The sequence below is a fragment of the Dermacentor albipictus genome, chromosome 1 (assembly GCF_038994185.2).
Source record: "Dermacentor albipictus isolate Rhodes 1998 colony chromosome 1, USDA_Dalb.pri_finalv2, whole genome shotgun sequence".
Classification (NCBI taxonomy): Eukaryota; Metazoa; Arthropoda; class Arachnida; order Ixodida; family Ixodidae; genus Dermacentor; species Dermacentor albipictus.
The window spans coordinates 521786314-521810637 of record NC_091821.1 but is presented as its reverse complement, the minus strand read 5'-3'; the positions used below and the strand labels follow the sequence as shown (position 1 = coordinate 521810637).

General features: G+C 44.6%; 1 protein-coding gene across 4 annotated transcripts in view; it reads right to left on the bottom strand.

The window, feature by feature from the left end:
• Bap60 (Brahma-associated protein 60) overlaps positions 1 to 24324 on the bottom strand; it is a 334908-nt gene that overhangs the window by 147298 nt on the left and 163286 nt on the right. For all 4 annotated transcript variants that reach the window (XM_065439899.1, XM_065439898.1, XM_065439900.1 and 1 more), the window contains one exon: positions 14349 to 14598. In XM_065439899.1, the coding sequence (XP_065295971.1) occupies positions 14349 to 14598 (250 nt within the window). The remainder of the gene's footprint in view (positions 1 to 14348; positions 14599 to 24324) is intronic.

Sequence of the window (24324 nt, the reverse complement as noted above, 5' to 3'; positions counted from 1 at the left end):
AAATGCAGCAGTGAGGAACGTAGCAGCCGGGAAAATGCAGCCGTGAGGAACGTAACAGCGGGGTTCTACTGTACACGGCGCCGCGAACAAACTCCAAAATGGTTGATGCCGTATATTTACGGCGCCATCTGTATATTTAAAAAGCGTGCCAATTTCTAAACATTTTCTTTTCTGTCGTGTGCTGCCACTATATGGGAATACAGGGAATTTTTTTTCGTGTGCCTCCCTCTCTCAGTTTTCATTGCATGGTTTGTTTTAGCGCTAGTTTCCCCCACGCGTTTATATAGTAGCGCTCGCACATTGGTGTGCGCGCTGGCGGGCAGTGGCTTGGGTTTTGTTCCGCTGGCGGTTTCGGCTTCTTGCACACGCATAACTGATGGTTATCTCATCACTAATTGCTCAAAGGGTGACTGCTTGTTTCTCGCTTGTTTAGTGCTCACAGGGTTGCGCATAGGAAGGATGCCGCCGTGCATGCGTTTCCGTTCCTTTTTTTTTTTTTTTGAGACTCGCGAAAACTAATTGCCTCTGGTTGGCGATAAGATGAAGATTAGCGGGAGTTTGTCACATGTTTTGCTTTCTTGACAGGCACACAACCACACAGTTTTCTTGAGTGCGCGCACCTGTGCAGTTCGATTACGCTATGGATGTAAACTCAGCCACAAAAGTTTATAGACCATGAGAGCTCAGAAAACATTCTATTCCCGGGCAGCTTTTAGTAGTAGCCAGTAAAACTGTATACACCAATTTTGTTAACATATTCTAGTCGAGGCCCGAAATGAAAATACCAGGCGGCGTTGTCGGGTTGCGGAGATAATCAGCGATTTCTCAGATATCATGGTCCGTTTTATTTTGTCGCCGGGTATACATATTAGTGTAAGAGCAGGAACATTTGAGTCTTGCGAAATATTCTAGTGTGCGCATTTTCAAAGCCTTGAACTATAACAATGCATAAATTTTCAGTTCTCATAGGTTTATTTGCTGTGTTATTGTTGTTATTTATAAATGAAGAGTACATATACACCAACGCAAAATAATTTTTTTCACTTTACGGTCACCCTAGAAAAATTGCGGTAAATTTTTTTTCGAAATAACCCCTTAAAGGGAAGCTGAAGCGGTTTTCAATTTCAATGAATTGCTGGGATTGGGAAGAACAGACCTAATAATTTATGGTTCCGAAATTTTTTTCTTCGTTTTGTTAATATAAGGGGCGGAAATCGCTTTCTAAATCACGCCCGCGGACACGCCCCCATCGCTTCCCGGAGCGCCGGGTGAGGAGGTTACCAGAGGAGAGAACCGGCGACAGTGACGTCACTGGCGGGGACCGAGCTGCCGGACCGGCGTGCTGGCATGCGCTGGCATGCCTCTTTCCAGCCTGCGCTTTACTGAACGACGCTACGAGAGATTTGCCGCCGCCGCCGCTCACGTTTGTTTTGCGATTTTCGTAAACTGTTCTTTCCTTCTGTGCTGCGTGAGTGCCTACAGCCAAGGGCGCCCAACATGCCCTCGTTCTGTGCAGCAATCGGCTGCGCGAACACACATGGGCCAGACGATCTGGTGTTTCACAGGTTCCCGAAGCACAAGAAGCTTGCAGCGCAGTGCGGTGAGGAGAGATAAGTTCGTGCCGACGAAATCAACTGTGCTGTGCTCGGACCATTTCCGCGATAGCCGGATAGCCTTACGACAAATGCGGAAACGCGTTGTTGCTAGCGTTGCTATACTCCGTTTCATACATCAGGTGCAACGCTGTGGAGGCTTGAGATACTTCTTGCAGTGGCTGCGTTCGCACTTAGAAAAAGTTCGGTGTTTCTTGACCCGATTTTTGAGAAAACTTTTCATATATAAGCTCAGTTCTGAATGAAAAAAAAGAATTTACCCATAGAAACAATCCCTGTACTTATACGGCTGCTAACACGTTCTTTTAAATCAATTTTCTTTTCGGCATTCTTTAATTGCAGCCCGTCGCGGCAGCTTCACGTGCATGCTCGCGCGAGCAAATGCCGCTGGCACGCTGCGAACCATAGACGGAAACGCGCGCAGTAATAAATTTTGGTAATCGGACTTCGTGCGTAGCTTCCACAGCGTTGCACCTGAGGTATAAATTGGAGTATAGGCTTGCCTAGTGACATTCGACGTACGGTTGCAGTTATCATGTTTACCACACGGCGGTGCTAAAACTGCCTAATATCTTTATGTCAACACTAGCATCGAGCGTGCATACCGATTCTTGATCGAGCCACAATCGCAAAGTCGTCGAACCATATTCTGAATATTGCACATATAATCCCCCTGACCATCTCGATCTGGATGTGTATGATAAGCAACTTCCATGACTGTACCTCGCAGCACTGCATGTGCGCGCTTTGAAACGCGGCACTTATGTTCGCGATCGTGTATCCACGCTCAGAAAACCACGGGACTTCAGACAAGCAGCGGCAAGGTGCTTGACATCGCGGAATTGTACCCGTGTTTACAATCTAATGAGAAGTTAGTGCTTCGGCATTCTTCCAGTAGCAAGTTCCCAGTGACACTTTAGCGCATTTTTTCTCCCGTCATTGGAACGTGCAGCTACATGAAAAAAAAAAGCATACGTAACAGCTAAGATTTCCAGCGCGCGAGAAGGTGTACACATCGCTCTCGCTTTTGGCACACTCAACATCGTCGTTGCCGCCGTTGCCGCCATCGTTTTCCGTATCGGCTGTCAGTTCGAACATGTACGGCGAAAATACAAGCTGTCCGAGACAGCGAGAACGTTCCATAATGCTTACAACTCAGCTATGCAGCCAGAACAGAACAGCGTGCTACGCTCTCAAACGGCGGCGCCGGCCGGTGACTGCCGCCGCTGACGTCACAGCGGCTCCGACCAATCACGGGCAACAGCGGCGTTCGCGCGATACCCTGAGGCGCTGGTGCGCGTTTTCATGAAAGAACAACCGCTTGCGCTTGTTTCCGCCCTTTTTGAACGAGATATTCATGTTCAGGGGACTCAAAACTGTAGAATGCCGCAGAGAACTCATTTTTTTCGAAAAGTGTTTCAGCTTCCCTTTAAGAAGAATTGGAATCTGCAATAAAAAGAATCAACCCTGGGTGGTCGCATCTGGCGAAAAAAATTGACGCTCAAAGGGGTAAAAAGCGAAAATCGCGAAAAAAAATCCATCTTTGGGAACTACTTGTTTCTGCACCTGTAATGCCTAATCTACACCATATCAAAACGATTTGCCCAAAAACACACATTAAGTGTCAGAAAAAAAAATTATTCTGTCGACGCGGACGGCAAGAAACAACCGTAAAATTGCGCAGAAACACTGAAGTTCACGGAGCTAATTCTTGTCTTTCCCACCGCTGAGTGCCGCCATCTGGGTATCGTTCAAAAGCTCGAAGATCCACCTTTCAGTTCCCTGCATCCTCACCGACGACGGCCGCATAGAAAAAGCGCAAACATAAAACAATTAGGGACTGGTTTGACGAAACTTGCGATGCATGCAGCCCTTTTATTGGCTCAGCGTGCTGAGAGGCGCCTTCTGATTGACTATTGTAAGGCAACTAGGCCTAGCAGATGAGCTCGTGTGCTAGGCCTGGCAGTGGGTCGCTTTGATAACTGCTGATATGCCGTTTCTTTGCTCATCGTATTGCAAACGTAAGCGACAAATCGACCATCTCTAAAAAAAAAAAAGTTTGCAACCGAACACGCATCCACAAAAAGCGAAGCGCAAGCCGTCTACTTTCTACGGAAAGAAAGGGGAGGTGATTATCCTAAGGCTCAGATGAGCCGACAAGATCGCGTCGGAGATAACTTACTGCGTCACGCAATCTCATACTGCATCGGCAATAATGTAGCAGCGAAGCTAGCCATTTCGCTCTGTCCCCACGTGTAGTTACTTTGGAGACCGCAGATGATGTGCCAATGCCTATTCCCGTGCTTCTCACGATTACGCGGGTTCATGTTGGTGCATTCCAGATTCTGCTACGAGACTATACGTGCGCCTAATGTCTACATCAGTGGAAGAATTTTGCATCTTTAATTATACCATAATCATTGATTTCCAGTTTTGAAGCTTCCAATTTATATTTTCCCTGTTTCTTTTAGTTTTTGGTTTTGTTTTGTTTGATAGCGTTTTTAAAGTCTCTAATTTTGGGATCAGCACTGTGTTCTTTCTACACATTCAATTCTCAGTCATTTTTTTTTTTTTCCGATATGTTCATTCTACTCACTCAATTTTCGTCATTCCAAATCCATCCTGACCTTCTGGAATAGTTGGCAGGGAGGCTCAATCGGCTCCATGGTAAAGTGTATAAGCGCGACTGGACGAGGACGTAGAAAGAAACAGATACACAGACTTTCTTTCTGCGTCCTCGTCCAGTCGCGCTTGTACACTCTACCATGGATTCTAACCAACTAGCCCACCAACGTGTTTTAACCTCAATCGGCTGTAGCAATCCCGCTGGCCTTGCCAGTGGTGTATTGCGTCGCTGACAGTTTTGGCATGTCCTGAGATAACGGGCGGCCATGTGCGGCCAGCAATACCTTTTCAGTATCTTCGATAGCGTCCAGGAGAATCCAAGGTGCCCAGTGATCAGATCGTCATGTAGGGTGTGCAGTATTTCTGGCCACAGTGCTGATGGAACAACAAGGTAGCTGGTGCGGTCTGGTTAAAACTTCTTTACCAGGACGTCGCTTTGCAAGGAAAATAAAAACAATCCTCGTCTAAATGCCATAGGGACATCTGTGTTGCCTTCCAAATACTAGACGAGGCTTTTTAGCAGCGGGTCTGCACGCTGCTGCTCAGCAACGTCTTCCGCAGTCATTGTTCCTAGGAAGCCATCGTCATCCTTGTCATCTTGTGGCAGCAGGTCAACGTGAGTGCGTGATAGGCAATCGGCATCAGAGTGTTTCCGTCCGGATTTGTAGACAATGGTTATGTCAAATTCCTGGAGTCTCAGACTCCATCGTGCAAGGCGTCCTGAAGGGCCCTTTAAGTTTGCCAGCCAACAAAGGCATGGTGATCGCTTACGTCTTTAAAAGGCGTGCCATAAAGGTAAGGGCGAAATTTCGTGGTAGCCCAAATGATGGCAAGGCACTCCTTTACCGTCGTAGAATAATTGGCTTCCACTATTGACAGCGACCGACTAGCGTAAGCAGCGACCCTTCAAATCCATCTTTCTTTTGGACTAGGCCGGCGCTGAAGCCTAGGCTACTTGCGTCGGTGTGGATTTCGGTGTTGCCGCCTCTGTTGCAGTGGGCGAGCACTGGTGGTGAGTGCAGGCGCTGCTCAAGCTCTTGGTAGGTTTTGGCTTGTGGCACTTACCATTTGAAATCAACGTCCGATTTCGTGAGGCTAATGGCTCGGCAATGCGCGAAAAGTTCTTGATGGAGCACCTGTATTAGGCACACAAGCCACCAAGGAATCTAGGCACTACCTCCTTGTCGGTGGGCTGTGGGAAGCTAGTGATGGCAGATGTCTTCTGCAGATCAGGGCGGACTCCAGATTTGCTGGTGATGTGACCCAAAAACACAAACTCGTAAGCAAAGCGGCAGTTTTCCGGCTTCAGAGTGAACCCTGTAAGCTTCTAGTACTGTCCCAAGCCACCTAAAGTGATCATTGAAATTCCTGGCGAAGACAATGAAGTCATGTAAGTAGACATGACAGGTCTGTCACTTCAGCCCTGCTATAACACTATGTCCATCCCCCGCTGCAACGTTGCAGGCGCCGAGCACAGTCCGAATGGCATGACCTTGAACTTATAGAGGTCGTCCAGCATAATGAAGGCAGTCTTTTCGCGATTCCCCTTGTCAACTTCTATTTGCCAGTAGCCAGTCTTGAGATCTATCAATGAGAAGTATTTTGCGTTGCAGAGCCGATCCAACGCGTCGTCTATTCATGGCAGGGAGTATACGTCCTAATTGTCGACCATAATTGACGCTTAAAGGGACACTACAGTGAAAAATGATTTCTTCTGCATCAGTAAATTACCGTTCTACAACACCAAAAACCCCACTCTTACAACGATAAGATGTTTGGTAAGCCAGAAAAAGCGCAAGAACAAAATACGGGTGGCGATGCCTACTTAAGTTCCCGAACCTGGGGGCTGTGACGTCTTGGATTTTCATGGCATCTTCTAGGGCCTACTAATTATATATAGCGGTACAGATTGACTACATTGTGTTCTAATGGAACCAAATATTAAACATGGCAAGTTTTGGGAACCTTTATTTCGCCAACACGGTCCAAATGCGAAAACATACTTTGGAATCCCTGATGTCACGCTGACGTACCAGCGCTGGGGTTTCGGCACGAAATTCAAATACTGATACTTGGACCTTCATTTTCTCATCTAATAATAAAACTATTTCTTTTTTTAAATGACTGCCTGCAGGGTTCTCAAACAATGCTTTATTAGTCTAAACTGATTTATTGTTTCGCTTTAGTGTCCCTTTAAATGTAAGGTTCCATCCTTTTTCTTCACCAAGAATACACAAGATGCCTATGGGCTTTTCGATGGCTGGATGATGCCGTCGGGCAGCATTTCGTAGACTTTTTGCCTGATAGCTTCAGGTTCTCATGTCGAAACTCGGTAAGGGCTCCGGTGGAATGGTCGACCACACTCTTCGGTTATCCGATACTTTGCGACTGGCTTTTGTTGAATCCTCGACGAAGTTGAAAAACAGTCTTTTATCGTCGAAACAGACTTCTGAGCTGTTGCTGCTTAATCATGGGGAGACTTGTATTCATGTCGAAGTCTGATGCAGTAACTCTGGTCACAAGGTTGACGTGGCAGAATCTGAGAAGACAAACGCATTGCTGGTTTCCACAATTTCCTCGATGTAGGCGATTGTCGTGCCCTTGTTGATGTGCCTGAACTCGCCGCTGAAGTTTGTTAGCATCACTTCCGCCTTCCCTCCGTGGAGTCGAGCGATCCGTCTTGCGACGCAACTTTAACGGTTGAGCAGTAGACGTTGTCGCCCTTGATGATGGCTTCTACATCTGTGGGTATTTCGGTGCCACGAAAGTGACAATGCTGGAGCAAGACGGTATGCTCACTTGATCTTTGAGCACACTCAAGGCATGGTTGACTATGAGAGCTCTGCGGCGGTATCACTTGATCTTCAGAAAGCGTTATAGACTTAAACTTCAGGTCGATGATTGCGCCGTGTTGGTTCAAGAAGCGGATGCCAAGAATGATGTCTCATGAATACTGTTGGAGGATAACGAAGGTGGCAAGGTAGGTCCGATCATTAACAGTAATTCTTGCCATGCAGATTCCAGTCAGCATTATTAGGTGTGTTCCAGCGGTCTGAATTTGAGGGCCTTCACATGCAATCTCAACTTTCTTCAACTAGGCGGTGATGGACCACTCATGACGGAGTAGTCGGCTCCTGCGTCCACTAAGGCGGTGACTACGTGGCCGTCGAGAAGCACATCGAGGTCGATGGTTCTTAGTCTTGTGTTGCAGTTAGGTCTTGGCGTTGGATAATGGCTGCATTGTGTTGACCTGTGGCTGGAATGTCGCGTCATCAGGTCTTGTTTGGTCGGCGTGTTCTTTGCTTCGAGGCTTTGTCAGGATGGCGGTGTCTCGTTGATATGTCGTCGAGATAGTCTTTTCGGCAGCGTTAGCTCGACGAGCAGCAACCGCATCTCCATCGATTGCTGCATTTAGTTTTCAGATATGGGCTTGCAGACCGGCCCCAGGCTGGGCCAGTGTATGGTCAGTGTCTCAAGGACAGGTAGCGGCCTGGCGACAGCAAAAGGACTGTTGTGAAGGGTTCCACTGAGTGGAAGCGAGGTAGTCGGCGATATCATGCAGCATTTCACCTTGCTGCGGGCGCAGAGCGTTAACTCCAAACCCTCGTAGTCCCAAGTCGCATTATGGGCACTGGCAGTAGACGTTACCAGCAGTGATAGTAGAGCGGGTGGTGGTCAGGGGCTCGCCATATATCAGTCTTCCTCGGGTATTTGAACCGGGCAATGAAAGGGTGAGCTGGCAGCGGTGGTGGTGGACAATGAAACTGTGGCATTACAGGGCCATGGCGCGAGCGTGGAGGGAAACCTTGAGGGCAGGCAACGGTGGCGTAGGTCGTCACTTCCGGCACGGAACGTAGCAATTCGGGCTGCACTTTGTAAACACTCGGTGACCGTCGAAATTCGACCTTGACCATGTCAGTGACTGAGGACACCTGAGGTTGAGACGAAGGTAACATCTTTCGTAGTTCTTCACATACTTCAAGAGACCCTGGTGGTCTCTTGAAGTCACCGAAGCCCAGTGCTTGCATTGCGCACTGTGGCGTGAGTACGTGGTGCTTATACCGTCGAACCCACTTATAACAATACTGGTTTTAACAACATATCAGTTATAACGATGAGAAGCTGCTGCACCATCAACTTTTGTATGTTTTCTATGTTGAAATATCCCGCTTACTACAATGCCCCGTGGCCACATTATCGGTTATAACGATGAAGCCTGGCTGCTGGGTGTCCATGCCAAAAGGTAGTGAAATGCAAAATCTTTGAAAAGAAAAAAAAACAGAAAACGAGAAATTCTAGTCACTGAACAATAGTCCCAACAGTTGAAGCGCGCTCATTTTTTAGTCTTCTCCGCACGCCTCTCTCCTGTCGCCGTTCCACCCCTCCGTACACGAATTGGCTGTGCCCATAATTCTACGCCGTGCCACCCTCTGAAACATGAATTGACCATGCCAACTGTGCTGCTTCCCGATTCAGTGCAGTTCTGCAATCAGCTTAATCACTCATGTTCGTTTTTGTTGGCTGCGTCGAAATCGTTCCTGGCTACATGGTTTCTCAGCCTCGTTTAACTTGCCGCCGAAATAGAAAATAGCTGACGCACCCGCTGATTTGGCAGTGCGCCTGCTGCATTGCCAGTGCACGACATTGCTGGTGAAAAGAAAGCGCACGGCTATAGATTTGGAAACCAAGTGCTTCTAATTGATGAGGCGATCGTCGCAAATGTACTTACATCGGATAGCAATGGCGACAACGGCAGCAATAACGAGGTAAGGCAGGCTGCCTGAACGTTGTCCTCATAGGAGGCCCGACAGACCATTCAGTCCCTCTGGTGCTTTGTTTTCGCGAGGATGTTTCCGCTGCACTACGTGGAGCACCTGGATGCCTTGGAGAAGGACATCGGCAGGTTTCACGTAACGCAAGCAAGGCTAACAGACATAGGGCTTTCTCATGCAAGCCGCAAGCCAATGAGAAGTATGTGGCAAGACGCTTGTGGACATCTCGCCTCAGCGAAACTTCTGCATTTCTCAAGCTGACAGGCTGCAGCGGCACCCTTCTCACATTTTTTAGAAGGCCCCTTTTGAGGCCACCAAAGCAATGCCTTGATGGAGCTCGCATATTGCTTGCCACCCGTGACCCCTCTTTGCAGCTGTTATAGCAGTGCCCTTCTTTAAGAGGGGGATCTGGGTTTTGGAACCGAAAATTGGCCCAACATTTGAATCTTCAATATTTATTTTCCATGTTCCTGACACGTTTCTGCACGTATCTCCGAAATTTGGTTACAAAATACCATTCCAATTCCATTATCCTGATGTAAAGATGCGTATTCACAAGTGTTGCCCTTCAAAATAAGAGACAAACAGTGCCCGATTTTTTAGAACTTGATAACTACGCACTCTGCCAGCGCCAGTTTGGTATCATCCAAAGCTCACATTTTTGGCTTTCTTTATTTGTCGGTCGGCAACATTGCCGGCAGTGCAGTCACAAAAAAAAAAAAAAAAAGGAAATTCGCAGCGCACGCTATTGGCCGGTTTGAGCATGTGACCAAGATGGCGAGTCATTATTGGCTCCAAGGACAATGAGTGTTCAAACAACGAAAACGGTTGCCCTTTTGTCTTAGTCTCGCAACTGTGACGCTGCATATGCTGAAGTTTTGAGAAAGTTTCGTCCCGTGAATCCTTACGAGTGGAAATGGACAAGACACAATAAACTTCCGAAAGCGTTTCCATCATCACAGTCGGCACAGGATACCTGGCAGCTCGCCGCTTAAGTCGTACTGCCGCTGAATGCCGACACCTGAACTGCTTTGCCGGCTCACGCATATCCACACGCCGGTTACACTCGTATAAGAATTGAACAGGGCTGTCGTAACTGATATGAGACTATAAATGAAATAGACTTTATGCTCTGCGCTCACCCTGGCATCATACAAGATGTAGACGTGCTCAGCAAGGTGCGCTGCGGTGACCATAGGATGGTAAGAACTCGAATTAGCCTAGACTTGAGGAGGGAATGGAAGAAACTGGTACATAAGAAGCCGATAAATGAGTTAGCAGTAAGAGGGAAAAAAAGAGGAATTCCAGATCAAGCTACAGAACAGGTATTCGGCTTTAACTCGGGAAGAAGACCTTAGTGTTGAAGCAATGAACGAAAATCTTGTGGGCATCATTAAGGAGTGTGCAATAGAATTCGGTGGTAACTCTGTTAGACAGTATACCAGTAAGCTATTGCAGGAGACGAAAGATCTGATCAAGAAACGCCAACGTATGAAAGACTCTAACCCTACAGCTAGAATAGAACTGGGACGACTTTCCAAGTTAATCAACAAGCGTAAGACAGCCGACATAAGGAAGTATAGTATGGATAAAATTGAATATGCTCTCAGAACGGAGGAAGCGTAAAAGCAGTGAAGAAGAAACTAGGAATAGGGAAGAATCAGATGTATGCGTTAAGAGACAAAGCCGGCAATATCATTACTAATATGGATAAGATAGTTCAAGTGGCTGAGGAGTTCTATAGAGATTTACACAGTACCTGTGGCACCCACGACGATAATGGAAGAGGGAATAGTCCAGAGGAATTTGACATTCCACAAGTAACGCCGGAAGAAGTAAAGAAAGCCTTGGGAGCTATGTAAAGGGGGAAGGCAGCTCAGGAGGATCAGGTACCGACAGATTTGTTGAAGGATGGTGGGCAGATTGTTCTAGAGAAACTGGCCACCCTGTATACGCAATGCCTCATGACCTCGAGCGTACCGGAATCATGGAAGAACGCTAACATAATCCTAATCCATAAGAAAGGGGACGCCAAAGACTTAAAAAATTATAGACCGATCAGCTTACTGTCGGTTGCCTACAAAGTATTTACTAAGGTAATTGCAAATAGAATCAGGAACACCTTAGACTTCCGTCAACCAAAGGACCAGGCAGGATTCCGTCAAGGCTACTCAACAATAGATCATATTCACACTATCAATCAGGTGATAGAAAAATGTGTGAAATATAACCAACCTTTATATATAGCTTTCATTGATTACGAGAAAGCGTTTGATTCAGTCGAAACCTCAGCAGTCATGGAGGCATTGCGGAATCAGGGTGTAGACGAGCGGTATGTAAAAATACTGAAAGATATCTATAGCGGCTCCACAGCCACCGTAGTCCTCCATAAAGGAAGCAACAAAATCCCAATAAAGAAAGGCATCAGACAGAGAGATACGATCTCTCCAATGCTATTCACAGCGTGTTTACAGGAGGTATTCAGAGACATGGATTGAGAAGAATTGGGGATAAGAGTTAATGGAGAATACCTTAGTAACTTGTGATTCGCTGATGATATTGCCTTGCTTAGTAACTCAGGGGACCAACTGCAATGCATGCTCACTGACCTGGAGAGGCAAACCAGAAGGGTGGGTCTAAAAATTAATCTGCAGAAAACTAAAGTAATGTTTAACAGTCTCGGAACAGAACAGCAGTTTACGATAGGTAGTGAGGCACTGGAAGTGGTAAGGGAATACATCTACTTAGGACAGGTAGTGACTGCGGATCCGGATCATGAGACTGAAATAATCAGAAGAATAAGAATGGGCTGGGGTGTGTTTGGCAGGCATTCTCAGATCATGAACAGCAGGTTGCCATTATCCCTCAAGAGAAAAGTGTATAATAGTTGTGTCCTACCAGTACTCACTTATGGAGCAGAAACCTGGAGGCTTAAGAAAAGCGTTCTGCTTAAATTGAAGCCGACGCAACGAGCTATGGAAAGAAGAATGATGGGTGTAACGTTAAAGGATAAGAAAAGAGCTGATTTGGTGAGGGAACAAATGCGAGTTAATGATATCTTAGTTGAAATCAAGAAAAAGAAATGGGCATGGGCAGGACATGTAATGAGGAGGTAAGATAACCGATGGTCATTAAGGGTTACGGACTGGATTCCAAGGGAAGGGAAGCGTAGCAGGGGACGGCAGAAAGTTAGGTGGGCGGGTGAGATTAAGAAGTTTGCAGGGACGGCGTGGCCACAATTAGTACATGACCGGGGTTGTTGGAGAAATATGGGAGAGGCCTTTGCCCTGCAGTGGGCGTAACCAGGCTGATGATGATGATGATGATGATGATGACTACTACGTGACAATATTTTCTTACAATAATTCTTACATAGTTGGCTGTGCAATGAGCTACCAAAAAATGAAATGGTACAACAGTTTTTGATGTGATATGGCATTGTCGTGCACGTGTTTGCAAAGCGATCTTGCAGACAGATGCGCGCGAGCGCTGATGTGTATATTTTGTGCACTATTGTTACTTCAAAAATAAAAACAAGCTGTTGCGGCAGGTGTATATTCATTATTCAAAAGGGTTTTTTATATCTAAAAGCGCATACAGATCACTAACTTATTGTTTCAAGCTTAGTTTACAGCAGGCTGTTTTAGGCCAGACTTTGACGGATGAAGACAAAATAGTCCAGCAACAGTGCACCACAGCCGAGGAGTGAGCTTCAGCACGCATCAGAGCTTCTGTTCAGTGGTTGCGTGCCCTCATTCTCCAACCAACGCGAAGCGAAGCATTCGCTTGTCGGCGCGTGCCGAAGCTTGCCTATGCGTGCCAGTGGTTGGGGCATAAGGTAGCCAGCCTGACGTACCAACGTTCGCACAAGTGCTGGATGCACCAGACCTGCTGTACCGCTTCTTTGGCACTCACGACGACGGCAAGGACGGTCTCAAAATAGTGGTTGCAGCTGAAAAAGCCATCGTTCGCCTGAAGAAGAGACGGCAAAAATCTACCGAGGGCTTTTTTTATTAGTGAAGTGAGCCGCCAGCTTTTCGGTGTGAACAGAGTAGCAATCCCTTGCTGTTCTTTTCTTTTCACTCGTTTTCTCCGTGCGACGGCCGTTCTTTATTTCGCGTGGCGGGCTGCTGTGAGATTCAGTGGTGAGTACATCCTCTCTTGCTTGCTAATTGTGTGTAGAAATGGATAGTGGCTATAATGAAATAATGGTTATAACGAAGCATTTACGATCCCCCCCTTCAACGTTATTATAACAAGGTTTGACTGTATAGCCATCGTCATCCCTGTTCTTCTTCTTCGGGCTGAAGCCTGCACAGTGCCTGCGGAATAAACGGGTCCACTAGCACTGCCTGTCCTGGTCATCTTCCGTCTTTCAATATATAGTATATTCACGTTCGCATGCACTTTTTGTTTACTTTTTTGGCACTGAAAAAGCCAACTTCAAGCAGTGTAATGAAGTCGACTTTTTCTAGAATTAAGCAAATTTTTATGGGTGTTCAACAAATAAATATATTAATCTGAGTGTATTTGAGCCACTTACTTGATGTGCCGATTCAATCAAGCGCTTAGAAAAAAATGTGCATATTTCGAAATGTTTTTTTCAAAATTAACTCGGGAGGCAAACATTAGTTGCCTTGTTTCATTGATAACCTCAGGCACTACAACAATATATATTATGACTTGACAACCACTTACCTACAGAAGTGTACAAAATGCACGTATCTTTGGTATAATACAGGACTTATGTTGCATAACAAAATGAATTAAAATTACCTGGTAACCTAAGAAACCACGGTGAACCTTCACTAATTCACGAGCAGGTAACTTCATGCTCATGTGGCTCGTGAAACAGTATGCTGTGCCAAAAATCTTAGTTGAAAAGGTCATGTGCAGCGCCGCAGAGAAATGCATGCACCAGTATATGACAATACGTGCTTTCCTGTTTTTGCACATGCTACATCAACCGATTAGTTGCGGTTAAATTGGTAATAAAAAAAATCGGAGTTAGAACTGCTCCACACAAGGCACTGCTTGTAATAAAGAACTTCCAGGGCTTGTCGAATGAGTGCTGAAATGCTACAATCGACCTGCTGAAGGGGGGAGTGAGCCCCTCCTTAAAGGATGGATGGGTGCCGAGACTTTGAGCCCTGCATAATAGCCATTCAGATATTGACACAGACAATAACGCCAGAACTCACTTTAGGTAGTATTCCAGGATATTCTACGGTGCCAAACAAATTAAAATTTGTACGAAAAAAAAGAGAGAAAAGAATAGTTCTGTAGTTGAGAATGCATGAAAGAGCATCCCCTTAAACAATCTGGTTGGACAGGTTACCTTCATGGGTCGCTTGAGGGCCTCCTGAATATCCAAGCGCTTGCGCATGATGGTGAAGTCCAGCTTGCGCTCAAAGGCCAGCAGGTCCATGTAGGCCTGTGACTCGGGCACTAGGTCCCGGACCCGCGGGGGCAGGATCTTGTCAGCCAGCTTTTTTTTCTTCTTGGCTGGAGGGGCCCCGCCCCCGGTGCCCACCGGAGGGGTGGCTGCAGGGGGAGGCACTCCTCCTGTCGTCCCTGCCCCTCCTCCCCTGCAAAGCATGCCTCCACAAATTACTACATGTGGTCACTGCCACAACTTGTAAGCCTAGCACATAGCAGCTATTTCGTTTGTGTGTATGTCTATTCGCATACATGTTTTGCCCTGTTAAATAGAGTGCTTCGTGTACTTATCAGCTGTCCCTTTTTATGGCTCTGATGTGTTTATTCTGTATTGTATTGTACTATTGTGTGTGATGCACTAGGCTTCTTTCTTTATGCATTAACACTTGGAATACAAAACTTGGAATAACTGTTGAATCTTAACTTTTATCTCTGACTTCTCCCCCCACTTCCATCCCGCTTTGGCATCCACAGAATCTGGTCAAATAAGGCTTCACTCTCACATGCAACATATTTCATGTCGATTCTGTCAGCGGTTCTCTAATGAGGCTATTTCTGCACTTTGCATGTACCATACTCATCTTATTCTAACATCTCGGAATCTAATGTGCACACGATTTTACAAGTAATAAGTGGCATGCCCCTGATTTTCATGTCCAGCAAAAGATGCAACCTGCACAATGCCCTGTTGCAGAATGGAAATATAAATTCCAAGTACATTTACATGTACATGTACAGACATGTATATTGTGGTACTAGTATGTGCTAGCCGCCTGGTTAGCTCAGATGGTAGAGCGGCTGCCCCGGAAAAGCCTGTTTCATATGATGCGATTTTCGTCGCACCGGAAGTGCAATTTCCGTTGTTTGTGACAAAAATCACAGTCGCAGTGCCAAACCCCCGATTTTCGGCTGCGCCCTACCAGTAGGTCACACAGTTGCAGCGATCTGCGATTTTCCATCGAAATTGCAGAAGAGCTGCCACGGAGCTATTTTGCCTGTTTGTTTTGGAAAATGACGTCTCGCACAACAAGTGCAATGCGCGGAAACGTGGATTACCGAATTTGGTACGTACATGAAAGGAGAATTAAAAACTTGTACCGCACATTCCATTCTCCCATTTCTACGCGTTCGGTGACACGCTACACAGCAAATGAAGTGCGCTTTCACGTTTACTTCGTACACCTTTGCGAGTTGCCATGAGACGACATGGCCTTTTGGTGTCTTCAGAATTTTTTTTGTTGAATAGCATACAAAGATTGCATGTATGGAGCAGCTTAAGTAATTTCAACCTCGGCAAGTGCAAATGACAGAGCAGCAAAGTACCCGAAGTTTCAACGTTGTGGTGAACGTGGCATCGTTCAGTTGCATTTTCTTGTCGCTTTTCAAACGTGAATTTTTCGATGCATCTTGGAAGGTTATCTTACTTCACTTATTAAATTTGACAGAGCAAGAGGGTAGACTTTTGTAATGAATTTTCTACGATAGCATTAAATCCGTGGCTTCAATAAACAGCATCATTAATTTGTTTTCGAATATTACATGCACGTTAAGTTGCACCTCTTCTCAGGAGAATTTTTTTTTTTTTTTTGCCCAGAAACCAATAAACAATGAATAAGTTGGGACCTTTGTATCCTTACCGCACCTGTATTAATATTTGCTCTGAAAGGTAATTAACTTTACACCTAGTAAATTAAGTGAATCATTCGCTTGCTATAGTGCCATAGTGACAACATACCCACCTGCACCGTCATGTACAACTCGTGCAGCAATGCGAAAACCAGCCAAACAGCCTGTTCTTGTGGGGATAAAACAGTAGAAAATGACACATTAAAGAAAAGTAAATCAAAACTGTGCAGTGAAGTCAGCCAGTTGCATACCTTCCTGTGAAACTTTTAATCTGTTAAGTACAAGCAGTTCTTGCACGTTCACAGCTGATCAAGTGTGTAGAAACATTCAAGCCTCACATGTTTCTAATAAGTTTGTGATCACATGTATTAGTGTGCAAACCCATATAACAATATCTGCTGCGATTACTGTCCTTACAAGTAATGAAATACCATGCTACTTACAAGAACATATCACTCGGAGAGTTTAGAACAAATTTCTGTATTTCAACTATACATAATATGTGGTTTATTTATTAAAAGACCACAAACTGCACTTTTTCCAATGGCTCACTTATTGCAAGTTTTACCTACATAAAGGCAAGACAAAAAAAAAAACATCTGCAGACAAATTGTTCAATTTATTCGCCTGCCACTGGGGCTATAGCATTCTGCTGCTAACACAAGGCGAGGGGTTGAATTGCCAGCCATGGAAGTCGCATTTCGATGGGAGTCATAGGTAAAAAAAGCTCTTGCACTCGGATTTAGTTACCTACTCCTTTATTGAACCCTTAAACTTCCAAATACTATTGCATAGGGGGGCATGCTTATGCATAATCTAACACCAATGGAATGCAAAGCGCACAATTGTAAAACAACTATCTTTCGTGATAATTTGAGTGTGTAAACATTCATTGCATCAATATGTATTGTTCAACAGCACTGCACAAATAAGCATAATCAGGTATAGCAAGTACTCTGTCAGGAAGCTGGTTCTACAGATGTACAAATGTCAAGACATGAATGCTCTCACTACATCGCACACACCAGCACAGAAAGCCTATTCCAAGCATTCTCCCTTCTGCCAGGTATGAGTGGGCCATAAGCAGCAGAAACTTTATTGTAGGCATTGTGTAATACCGCTTATGAAAAAATGAAAAGAGTGAAGAGGCTTTTAACACCAATACCTCATGCTACTCTAATAAGAAGAACGATGAGCAAAAAAATTTCTGGCAGAGCACTTAAGTTAAACAAAAACTTTCTGAAAGACAGAAAATTCCAGGTGAGAGTTGAAGGTACATTTGGCTTACCCACACCAACAACACAGGCACACTACAGGAAATACTACTGCCTATGGTGTATTACAGCCTAAAGGAAAGCTATCTTATACAGAATTCAAGAATGATGCAACAAGCCCTCGACAACACTGCAGACTTTCTTGACCAGTCTGGCCTCTCGCTTTCAGATAAGTCAGCTTACATTGATGTCGGAAAAAAGACTAGAATCAAGAACCACTCCAGATTGCATAATGTGCTACCAATAGCTGGAGAAACATACCTGCAAGTCAAATCCACAAATCCTCAGCCGGTGTAATGACGGCAGAGCAAGCATGTGGGTGAAACAATTATGCCATGCCCGGATGCAAATTCTACACCTAGTGAAAAGAATAATCTTGAAATCATAGGGGGTGGATAAGTGGATACTACGGAAAATAGCAGATGCTGTGCTTGTGCCCAAGGTATTGCACGGTATGAATTACCAGAAGCGTACAAAAAAGACAACTCATCGAATACATCGGGTAATATCAGGTCTTTCGGGTAATATCAGGTCAATCAGGTAATAACAGGTCTTTCCAGCTTTACCATGCTTGAAGAGCTCTATGATCAAGAGCAAACGAACAAGCACCTAGACAGAGTAGAGTTGCAGCCTGCAGCAAAAATTCCTTGCTTCAAGAGCTCAGAACCTGGTCTCAAGATACTATGCCGGCTAACATATGAGATGCAAAGACGACTACCCCTCCCCTGAGAAACAACCTCGGGAGCATCCGAACTTGAAACACAATGGGCCCATACCGTGCAATATGGGGGCAAGCAATTAGGCCAGGAAACTAGACGCAGCTGCCAGACACACAATGGAGGTTGCTAATCATGAAGATGCAAGAAAACATCAGGCACATATAGTACACTGATGCGGCAATAGCAGTGTAACATTAATATGACACTACATAAAATTAAACCCCACATAAGCGAGTACAATTCCAGGTCATCCTACACCTCGAAAAGCTCAACTGAAAGCAATCAAAGCAGCACTTGTAGTGCAAATTACACCCTGCACACCTGCATGGATTCACCAGAAACTGTCTGGGCCTGCACATCACACGAGATTGTCGGAAAATCAGAAGGTTGACATGAGACTTGCAAGCACATGGGAAAAATTAAATAACAGTATACATAGCCACGCAGATATTCCAGTATACAAGCGGGCTTATAAGCCTGACAAAAGTACTGAAAACTGGACGAGTTGGTGTGTATTCATTGTTAACTAAAGCGCAGCAGATAGACAACGGACAAGAACGAAGCAACAAGAACGACGAGATACGAAGTTCTTGTCCATCGTATCTCTGTCGCATTATAGTTAATTAATTCATGAGGCTGTACAGGAGATTGATACCTCCACTCAAGGTCACATCCAAATCGATGCGTGCGGACACACACACACACACACACACACACACACACACACACACACACACACACACACACACACACACACACACACACAACACACACACACACACGCGCGCACGCACGCACACACACACACAAATGTTGCAAGGGTGCACAGCATGAAGCAGTATCAACAGGATGACACTAGACATGGATGAGGACTAACTTTAAAATAAAGTTCATTGTAAAAATGTGGCGATTTATACAAATTACCAAAAAAAGAAAGACATCTTTGAAGGCTAGATAAAAATTGGTGCTTGATGTGGCCAAACTTAAATAAAAATGCTACAGAAAGAAAATACAGAAAAATTCCAAGTGCAGAAAAAAAACCATTTCAACTGCCAATCCTGCTTGCCCGGACCTTTCAAGAAACACTTCTTATTCCAATAGACAGACTGATCGCTTACTTATGCAAGCACACTCTTTCAGTTCCATGCCATTGGAAAAAAAAACTGGTTTCTTGGAAGGTAGCCACATGCGCACTTGGTGATTACAATGTTTTTTCCCTGGACTTGTATATTCATGTGTATTTTCCCCTTTCCCATATTTATGATTGGGTTCATCAAGCACTGGTTCTTATGATGTTTTATTGCTGTACTACTTTTTGGTAACCTTTATAGATCACTGTATTTTCACAATAAACCTTTCAATCAGAAGTTAGCGTACCCTGTTCTTACTGCTTCACACCACAGATTCTTGCTACATTGGCAAAATAAATGATTTTATAAGGTACACAGAATCATCATAAGGACCATTAAACTGACTTGTTGCAGTCTAAAAAAAATAAAGAATAGCCTGGCTGCAAACTGCACCAGAGAACACATAGGACGAACAAGAAAACTGATCTAACAACCAAAAGTTTAACGTACACGCCGAGTAAATGCTGGCTGACAAACAATAGACCGAACATAGACAAAAAGGAGAAGCAAAATTTAATGTGTGTTTCCTGACAGGAAATGCATCCATTTGTAATAGAGGCCATGCTGACAAGATTCTCCTAGCATTTTTAGATCTACAGCTTCCATAATTTCTCTAGGCAGTCGATCTGCACAGAATGCTAGCTTCTTCCTCTACAATGCATGCTCACATGTCAAGAGTGCATTGTAGAGGAAGAAGCTGGCATTCTGTGGAGATCGGCTGCCTAGAGATATTATGGAAGCTGAAGATGCAAAGACACTGGGAGAATCTTGTGTGAGAATGCCCTCTGTTAAACTTTCAGAGATGGATGTGTCCTGTTGGGATCTGTATGGACACACATCAGTTTTTGCTTCTGCTGTTTGTGTAACTTCGATTTATTGCTTGTCAACCAGCATTTACTCGGCATGCTCAATAACTTTCATTTGTTAGTACGCCTCATGATCGTCTTGGTCTCTAGCAGAAAGGTGTTCATTCTTTTTACAGTGAAGCTGTATATGCCTAAGCAAACCACTCGTGGTCCGATCCCAAAAACCCTAGTGTAGGGGTATGAGCCATTGCTTAGGGGGGTGTGAGCCATTGCATTCGTCTTGCATGATGGACAGAGAAATCTCTTGTTGGGCAGACATAGAAATGCTTATGCATTTCAAACTTCCATTTATCTACGTATTATTGCAGGAAAGGGACACAGAGGTGGACGAGGTTAAGACAAGATCATGATGTCATTATTATCTAACACCAAAGGTGCGGTGGGCAATTGGCTAGACCAATAGTGACGTCGTTTCTCTCTAGCAGCAGAGTGCGCATGCAGCAGTTTCTCTCCGACTTCCCAATTGGTTCAAGAATGTGTCCCTGTATTTAATTAAATGATATGTGCAGCCCCGGTGTGTCACTTGGTAACTGCAGTGCATAACCGAGTCATAAATATTATGATTAACGCATAATTTGGATTTGGAGCCGGCACGCTGGCTGACGCACAGCTAACACTACTGTTGGTTATGCAGGTCCTTATTGCAATCGGATCAGCGATCCTGCTCGGTGTGGATGGTGACCGGGCACTGCTCCCACTATCGCCGAAACCGTCTTCATCAAGCGAAATCGGATGGGCCACGACGACAAACAAGTTTGACAGCGGATTGCCAGTTATCACCGCCTTACATCACCGTTTGAATGAGCCACTCGTCGACGACGAACTACCAATCCCTGTTGATCATCGAGGACCACGTGACACCAACCGAACCTACTTAACCGCGCAGCACTTTGGCTTCGTGGGATTTGGAGCCGGCACGCTGGCTGACGCACAGCTAACACTACTGTTGGTTATGCAGGTTAGTACTTACTATCCAATGCAACTTCATGGTCCGCTATGTGCGTTGCCGGCTCCTCCCATGATAATTGCTACTGCGCACCGTCGCAGACGAATGTGCGCGCGAGTGTCCTGCCGAAATTGCCGCCTCTTTGTCAACAGAGTGTTGTACTTGATTCTTCTTTTGTTGCTATCGGGCGATGTCGAGCTTAATCCTGGACCTCTCACCGAAGCAGCAATGGAGGTACTTAAAAGTTTACAGACTGGTCAGGCAGCAATCATGAGCAAGCTAGATACCATCGATACCAAGTTAGCCAAACACGAGGCTATGCTGGCGGAAGTAAACAGTAGGCTTGGTGTAACTGAGGAACGGGTTGGAACGGTAAATAAATTAGTGTCGGATCAAGGAAATGCAATACGATCACTTGAAAAACAAGTATCTGCCATGCGAAAAAAAAACGTTGATCTTGAAAACAGAAGTCGCAGGCTTAATCTTGTCTTCTATGGAATAAATGACGGAAACCATTCTGAAACGTGGATTCAATCGGAAAACTTGGTTAAAGATATTTGCAAAGCTAACCTGGGGATCGAACTGAATTCGATACAAAGGGCACACCAAGTAGGTTGTTACAGTGATAGGTTCAAAAGGCCAGTCATAGTAAATTTTTCTTCATATAAGGAAAAACAGGACGTCTTGTCAAATGCTAATAAGTTCAAGGGGTCACCCTACAGTGTGGATCAGGATTATTTATCCGAGACCGGAGAAATACGGAAGCATCTGTGGGAATACGCAAAAGTTAAAAAAGCGGATAGCAATAACAAGGTAAAGCTAAACTTCGACAAACTTATTATTAACGGAAAGACCTTCACGTGGGACAAAGAAAAAAAAGAAGTTGTTCCATTCAGGGAACGATGACGCAATAGAAAGGAAATGAAACAAGGGGACGTATTCTGAAACGTTCGCCGCGGCGAACTTTTCGCACTGGCCACGCCTCCGCCGTAGCGGCGCGCGTTGAATGGCTGCTTTGACAAAACCGGAAATGCACTTGCGCCACCTGAATTTCCGGTTTTGTCAAAGCAGCCATTCAGAGCGCGCCGCTACGGCGGAGGCGTGGCCAGTGCGAAAAGTTCGCCGCGGCGAACGTTTCAGAATACGTCCCCTGTATGTCGTAACCTCGTTGCTGTTGTAGTAAACTGTAGGAGTATAATAAACAAAGACGATGAATTCGCCGGTCTGATAGAGTCTGTCAAGGCTGACAACGTTTTTGGCACAGAATCGTGGCTGAGCCCGTCTATCGCGGATAGCGAAGTATTCCCTAAAGAATTCATTGCTTATCGGAAGGACAGGCCCCGCCTCGGTGGAGGGGTGTTTTTGTTAATTCACTCTTCTTTTAAATCATTTATGCTAGATCTTGATACCCACGATGTTGAATCAATTTGGTGCTCAGTCACCCTACCTGATAACTCCTCATACGCTGTTGGATCATTCTACAGACCACCGAACTCAAATTTAAAACTGTTGCAATCTTTGTTTGACATCGTTTCGGAGGCATCCCGGCAGCCTATTTTGCTTGCGGGTGACTTTAACTTACCTGACTTGGAATGGCTTGAAGGTGAATGTGTATGCAAAGTTGACAGCCGTATTAACTTAGAAATGAAAAATCTCGTAAACACCTTCGGACTATTACAGTATGTCAGTGCTCCAACTCGGAATAGTAACATTCTGGACCTTTTGTTCTGCAGTTCACCTACCCTTATTAGCTCGGTTTATATAATACCAGGCATAAGTGACCATCACGCCGTCATTGCAAACATTAAAACAGATATTAACCGATCAACGTCACCCACTTCAAGGAGAGTTTTTTTCTTCGAAAAAGGTGATTATCCTAGTATCTCCCAGGAACTCCTCGATTACTTGCCGGTTTTTGAATGTCTTGCTGAGGATTACGACATCCATGATTTATGGCGGGTATTTAAAGACAAACTGCTCGAGCTTACGGACAAGTATGTTCCAAGCGTAGACTCCACCAGACTCAAAAAACGTAAGAAACCCTGGGTGAATTCGCGTATTCTCAGAATAATTAAAAAAAGAAAGAGAGCATTTGATAGATACAAAAAAACTAAGAGTATGAATCACATAAAAAAGTTATCTGAAGTAACACAGGAGTATAAGTTTGCTATAAAAAATACGAAAGAAGAGTACTTTAAGACACTCAACGACAGAATGAAAACTAATCCTAAACATTTTTGGAGGTTTTTAAAAGGATGCGGATCAGATTTTGTAGGAATAAATGAAATTGTTTGTAATCAACAAATAATTACAGACGATATTGAAAAGGCAACGTGTTTGAATACATATTTTCAATCTGTCTTCCTACCTAAATCCAATCATAGCTCTACACCACATGCAAGCAGACTTCCTTTAATGGAACAAGTTGAATTAAGCGTTAGAGGCATCGAGGCACTCCTAAAGGTCATAGATGAAACCAAAGCAAACGGTCCGGATGGTATATCTCCACGTATTCTAAAGAGGTGTGCTACACCTATCTCGATGTACCTTTATTTATTCTATGAGAAATCGCTATCCACAGGACTCCTACCTAATGACTGGAAAACGGCTCATGTTGTACCTATTCATAAAGGGGGTTCGAAAAGAGATGTCGCGAATTACAGGCCGATCTCACTAACATCCATCTCGTGCAAAATCATTGAGCATATTATATATTCCGAGATAATGCGTCATATAACAAATAATAATATACTAATCAAAGAACAACACGGGTTTCGGAAAGGTCTATCTTGCACAACACAATTAATTGAATTTTATCACGAATTGGCATTCGATGTTGACGAGGGAGGACAAACAGATTGTGTCTTTTTAGACTTCCGCAAGGCATTCGATACAGTATCACATCCACTTCTTCTTATTAAACTTAAAATGTTAAATATTCACTCAAGCGTACTCGCCTGGATTGAAAATTATCTGTCTCAGCGCCGACAATGTGTTGTTCTGAAAGGCAAAAGCTCAGCATACACTGATGTGACGTCAGGAGTCCCACAGGGCTCAGTCTTAGGGCCACTTTTGTTTCTACTTTATATAAATGATATTTCTGTTGGTATTTCTTCATGTATACGGTTGTTTGCCGACGATTGTGTTGTTTATAGGAAGATTAATAGTGAACAAGATGCTGCCATATTACAATCTGACTTAGAATGTATTAATACTTGGTGTTCCACATGGAAGATGAATTTGAATTTAAAAAAGTGTGTTCATGTATGTTTTACAAGAAAGAAGAAGCGGATTGTAAATCTTTACCAGATAAA